A 6070-nucleotide genomic window follows, 5' to 3' on the forward strand; every position below is an offset into this window, starting at 1 on the left:
GGACTGCCATGACTTCTCAAATGTGATGGGTAGCAGCTTGGGCACTTAATCTGCCAGCTCCCTGAGGATCCATGGCTGATCCTGATCTGAGCAGGTCCCACAGACCTGTGCACCTTCATGTTCCTGAGATGGCCTGGAACCCTACCTCCTCCTGCAGCAGGCACTTCACTGCGCTCCCAGTGCCCGCCTTTGCCTTCTGCGACTCGGGTGGTGTGGCTGGAGCAGTTGCTGGTGAAGGCTGAGGCAAAAGAAGTTGTTGAGTACCTCAGCCTTCTCCATATCGTGGGTAACCAGGTCTCTCCTTCTGGAGAGTGCCCACATTTTCCCTAGTTTTCCTTTCATCACCAGTGCACCTATAGAAGCTTTTCTTTTTCTTCTCAACATCCCTGACCATATTTAATTCTATCAGGGCTCTAGCTTTCCTAACCTGATCCCTGGCTGGGACATGCTGAGCATTGCACTATTCTGGACCGATTAGTATTTCTTTGCAGTCATCAACATCTGGGAGAAATTATATCCTGACACAGACAGAATACTACAAGATCCACTTCTTCCCTTTCACACTTAAAACTACACTTACAATGTGAAAATTGCTACGTGACAGACTTTGGCTGAATATCCTGTACAGTTCTTAGAGAGAGCACCCATAACACTATTACCTTCACACTGTTATGTACATTGAGCTTGTTCCAGTAGTTTCTGATACTGTCTTTTGTTAGTATTTGTGTACTTTAGCAGTACCTTTCTATTAGTGACTTCTTACAGTATCAACTGCTGTTCCCTAAAATAAAAGGTCTATTAAAATGTATTATTTATATAAAAAATCCCAAACGATAACAACATGATCTGGTACTGTTCAGTTATGCAAAATATGCACCTGCATATACAACAGAGTATTGATTCAAATAATGTCACTGTAATGTTTCACAAGCTTTTTTTTTCCCCCAATACGTCTAAGAAAGCAAGGGGGGAAAAAAAAGTGATGTTTAGTCATTTCTGTAAAGATGAAAAAAAACTGTTTAACACATTATACAATAGAGTAACTAGTTGATATTGATTCTTTTACTCAAACTTGAATTTTATTACCAGCTGATCTCATTTAGTTGGGGAGGGAATAACCAAAGACTGTGGAAGGCTTAAGCTGCTTCTCAGAGTAGTTCAATTATAGATGCAAAGTTTTAATTCTTATTAAATTGTGCATCAAGCAGAAAATCCCCAAGGTGCTTCAGAAATGTGAGTTTAGCCTGTCAACATAACTATTTTTGTGCATGCTGTGGTGTGAATTCTTCAGTATGGCACAGCTCTGAACCTTCGAAGATACCTTGAACTCTACGTACTTATCGAGGACTGCTCCCTTTAGAAAGGCTTCAGTCATGATCTGCAGCGCTGTCTCCAGGGCAGTTGGAAGATAAATCTTCAGAGTCTACAGAATAATCAGAGAAGAAGTGAGTAATTCCAGCTCAGAGGTAGGGAAATAAACCCAAGGTTGCTAGAATTATTTGAAGAATCCATGTGAAGCAGATTAAATAGAATTCCATAAGGTTTGAAAATTATTAATCCCACAATTTGTTTCGAAACAGTGAGCCCAAATTCTACCCTCTTTGGTGCAGTGAAATTGTGCAGTGTTCTGTTTCAGTGATGTGCAAACTTTTGCAGCTTTTTATGGTACCAGTTTTAAAACCTAAATTTTGTTTTTAAAAAACAAAATTAATATGATTACCAATACAAATAAATGCCAGTGTGGTTGTTTGGCTTTTGTTTGTTTTAGTTTTTTTTTTTTTTTCTCTGTACACGTAAACACCTAAAAATTGGCTTATAATCAAAACATAGAAAACTAAGCAGCCTAGAAGGCAAATTTGCTGTGTAGGTTTCAAAGACTGTGATAAGAGAAATGTAAAGGCTATATTGTATTATCTGAGTCTAGCTGCATAAGCAAGGTAAAACACTTCCGAGACAGGTTTTCTCTCACCTTCATAGGTTGTTCCACACCAAATGCAATAGAAGTGTTCTTCTCTCAGATAGGCAGTCAGGGCATGTAGCTTTTCTGATACCTAGAGATACATACAGGTATGCAATGACCTGGGGCTCACGTGACAAAACAGTCTGAGCTACTAGCTTTGATAAAATAGATTGTTTAACCTTCTGCTGTGGAGAAGTTACACAATACTGTTGCTAAGGCATGAAGTTTCCCAGATTTGCAGTATGTGGTACAGGAATTCATGATTTCTGTAAAGTTAATGGCTGCTGTTTGCTCACTCTTCTTTCCAACTTAGAATTTGGCACTGAAGAGCGCTAAAATATATTATCGCGCTACCTTATTTCAAACATATGGTATCTTGGTGGAATTTTTCACACTCAATCTTTGCAAATCAAACATATAAAGCTAACAAAAGCTATGTATTCTAGTCTTAAAAAAAAAAAAGTTTAGCATTTGACTTCTAGGCTGATCCAAAGATCAACTTCAAAACAGATGACTGATAAATCAGTGATTCAATGTTTCCTATTTTATCACGTAACTGCTCTAAAAGTCACTGCTCTAAGATTGCAAAGAAGCCATTCACCACAGCTTGGAAAATGACATGTATACATATGTCCTTTATACATGTATGTGTACAGACGTATTTTTACAAGGAGCATTAAATTTAATTCTTAATCAAGCCATTGATTTAGTTGTAGAACTTACACTTAAGTCTGAGCTTGTGCTTTCATCTTCCTTGTCTTCCTCATCCTTTTTGTCTTCATCTTCAGGTTCTAGCCAATACCAAGTCTCTTTGGGAACACTGATATCCTTAAATAATGAAGGATTTAAATGAAAGTTATCTGCCTTCATAGGTTTCCTTATAAGATTCTGGATAAAACCAATTTCTAATAGGTGGGATTTAGGTATTCGAACTTTCCTGTGTAGTATAACCAAGAATTACTAAAGACAGCCATCTCCAAGAAGTATAATTTAAAAAAAAAAAAAAAAAAGTAAATGCATTCTACCATTAGGTTCTATTCCATCTATGTTTAGTATATGTAAAGCTACACAGAAACATAGTCTTACACCAAGGCTGTGAACAGATACCCTTTTTTTATTAATTGGAGATATGCTGCCCCAAGTTATTTTACGAAGAGATCACGCAGTGCTTCCTAATCCATGTCAGGCAAAGCTAAAGGAAGAAAAAGTCAGCAAAGGTAATCTAAGCTGATTCAGCCAATTTAGTCTGAAGCAGACTAAGGACTAACAAACAATCTTGGCAGAACTTGGAGGATGGTATTAACAGGTTAATAGAGAAAAAAAATATTTGAAGTTTTCAAATGGCAAAAATTTGTATTATTTCACTGCTATTACCCCTGTTATTCCTTGTAGGTGGAAGGTACTTTTTTACTTTGTTGTATCTTTGTGGTGGTGTTGTTTGTTTGTTTTTTAATGCTGCTTTGGTGGAGCTCAATAATAATCCACATCCTTGGAGATACTCAAGAGATGTCTGGACATGGTCCTGGACAACTTGCTTTAGGTGACCCTGCTTGAGCAGGACAGTTGGACAAAATGACCTCCAGAATCCCTTCCAGCCTCAACCATGTTGTGATGATGTTGCTCCCTCACTTGAGGCAAATGGCACCGTGATTTAGGACAGCCCAACACTGGTGACAGAAAGATACTTATAGAGCTCAAAAGTAGCCACAAGAATGCAGGAGCAAAACCAGGTGAGCTCTGATGGCACAAATTAACATTGGTCCTCACATAAGTCATCATGAGGCTGGAGTACACCTTCAACTATCTTAGTGGTGCAAACATACACTTGAAAGTATTTTCAAAGGAATAAAACGTTGCCAGACATCAAGACTTCAGATTAGTTATCCCACACTTTTAGCGAACTTGCAAGAATTGAATCAGTACTTTCTTTGTAGCCTGTATCTCTAACCTATAAGCTTTCCTTCCAACCCCAAAAAAGCCCCACAGGTCTCACCTTTTGCATATCTAATTGCTGGCAGGCCCTCTGGCTTTTTCGGAGGTCCCCTTCCAGCTTTCGTTCTTCTTGTTTGTTTTTGAATCTTATTCTGTTGAGAAAAGGTAGATAGCTAAAATAAGCAGGTAGACAAACAGGGAAATGAATTACAGTTAATAACCTGTCTAAAGTGGAAAATCTGAGATTTTAGCCCTAACAATTGTCTCAGACCAGGATACTGAAATTAAGAAGTCCTTCTGACATAGTTCCTGTGGGAGTATATGCATGTTTCTTGGGAATTAATACCTTCAGGACGGTACTTTTTTTGACCACACTACACTGAACACTGTTTCTTCATCAGGTTTTCATAAGATGTGAAAAAAGCGTTTCACTAAACATCTGCAAGAGGCACAGGCTTTCTTTCTCCATGTATAACAAGCAAATCAGGAGAAAATAAACCAAATAAAACCCAAACAAATCTACCCTGACTTTCAAAACCATTGTAGCAACATAGCTCAGGATTATCTGTGGATTTTATGTTAAAATAAATGACACAGTTCTCTGATTTAAAAAGTTGCAAATTAGATCTAATCTAATCTCTCTGTATTTCAAGTCTTACCTCTCATTCAAAACATTCAAAAATAGTAACACATTAAAAGAATAAACACATTCAAAGCATAAAAATAATCATTGTTTAGACATTGCTTGGAATATCAGTTACATCATTTTACCTGAACTGATCTGCAGCTTGCTCATTTGCTTGTTTTTTCATATGGAGTTTTTGTCTATAGTTTTCCAGTTTTTCTTCAGCTTTTCGCTTTTTTAATTCCTCATGACCAAGCCCACTTCTGCCTATATAAGTTTAAAAATGAATGTAAGCAGTTGAGAAGTTCTGATACCCAACAAAGTAAATTTGGATGTATCACAAACCTGTTTTTATGTTCAGAGGAATAGGTTCAACAATGCCTTCTCCTGGGAGGAAAAAAATAAGTCAATTTAAGAAATCAGGTCTTTCTCAAATTATTATTTGTGCAGTATATACAAGCAGGCAAGCTACTTTTGCCATTAAATACGTACTTTTTCTCATGATACTGTTCCTTGGAAGCTGAAATCCTCAACTCAATGTACTTTTAATGTATTACAAACAACCTAGCTGAACTACAACTCCCTCTTTTTTGGCCTGTTTGCTAGATTGCTAGATAGTTTTTTTCAGGACAGTATTCAACAGAAAGAAAATGGTGTTGACTTAACAGGTATAACATACCTGTGATGAAGACTGCTTTGTTACAGCCTTCTCTAGCATTTTTCATTCTAGAATCTCACAACTTGACAAAGATGAAGAATAAAAAGAATCCGGGCCAGTTCACTTGCCGATTGTCTATGAGATACGCTGAACTGGCACAGCAGTTACAGGTCTTTGCTTACCAATTTTACTCCATCTATTAAGGCTTCATAAGGGTAGGCCAGTGTGCACTGTTTCTTCCTCAACTTTTGTCCTGCCACAACACATTCACAGTTCAGTAATACTAGCACTCTTAGGGAAACATCAGTGGCCCTATCTACAAGTGAAGTGATAGCTGCAGTCTGTAAAACAAAGAGGTCCACCTGAACATAACTGCCCAGTTCCAGAGGGTGACAAGCTTACCGCTTTTGCCAAGAGCCTGGCCGCTTTTGTAGCCCATCTTCTGGAGCAAAGCAAAGCCTTTGTTTTCATTGCCCAATGCACTTTTCAATACCAAGTCCCGTCTTTCTTTTTCTTGTTCTTTTATACTCTTTTGTCTGTTCTTCTCATTAGCTTCTTTTTGCTTTTCTTCTTTCTGAATAGCTTCCTTCATCCGCCTCACCATAGGCAAGCCTGGCCTTACATCCTGTCTGAGAGTTAATAATTCCAGCAAACATTAGCAGTATAAAAACACTTTAACATGTTTACAGTCACTTAAGAGGAAGAAAAAAAGAGCAACCTACTTAATAAATAGATCAGACATGTAGTCTTCCTCATCATCTTCCTCCATGTTTAGCAGGCGTTCCCCGTTCCGATCCCTCTTATACACACGCCCCCTCAGTACGCCTTACCGCGCATTTTATTTCCCCGCAGGTTACCCGAGAGGCAGAACCCGCTGCCCAAGGAGGTGGCACCG

The 6070-nt window shown here is 38.3% G+C and overlaps 1 protein-coding gene across 2 annotated transcripts; it reads right to left on the reverse strand.

Annotated features, from left to right (window-relative positions):
- Positions 1-1337: 1337 nt before the first annotated feature.
- Positions 1338-5944, reverse strand: GPATCH11 (G patch domain containing 11). 2 transcript variants are annotated; one of them, XM_008936318.1, is made up of 8 exons: positions 5898-5944; positions 5578-5804; positions 4863-4904; positions 4664-4784; positions 3954-4044; positions 2684-2788; positions 1970-2051; positions 1338-1423 (listed from the first exon to the last, which is right to left on the reverse strand). In XM_008936318.1, exons 1-8 carry the CDS (start codon positions 5942-5944, stop codon positions 1368-1370), a joined length of 771 nt encoding a protein of 256 aa, XP_008934566.1. In that variant the 3' UTR covers positions 1338-1367. The 2 variants fall into 2 exon arrangements, with proteins under 2 accessions (XP_008934566.1, XP_008934567.1); XM_008936319.1 differs by having other exon boundaries at positions 5578-5810.
- Between the last annotated feature and the right edge of the window lie 126 nt (positions 5945-6070).

The sequence above is a fragment of the Merops nubicus genome, unplaced genomic scaffold (genome assembly GCF_000691845.1).
Source record: "Merops nubicus isolate BGI_N331 unplaced genomic scaffold, ASM69184v1 scaffold35602, whole genome shotgun sequence".
Taxonomy (NCBI): Eukaryota; Metazoa; Chordata; class Aves; order Coraciiformes; family Meropidae; genus Merops; species Merops nubicus.

Coding starts and splice junctions, on each gene's coding strand:
- GPATCH11 (XM_008936319.1), bottom strand. CDS start 5,944: ATGGAGGAAGATGATGAGGAAGACTACATGTCTGATCTATTTATTAA. Junction 5,811..5,897: donor ATGTCTGATCTATTTATTAA/GTAGGTTGCTCT, acceptor GGAATTATTAAC/TCTCAGACAGGATGTAAGGC. Junction 2,052..2,683: donor GCACAAGCTCAGACTTAAGT/GTAAGTTCTACA, acceptor ATGTATCTCTAG/GTATCAGAAAAGCTACATGC.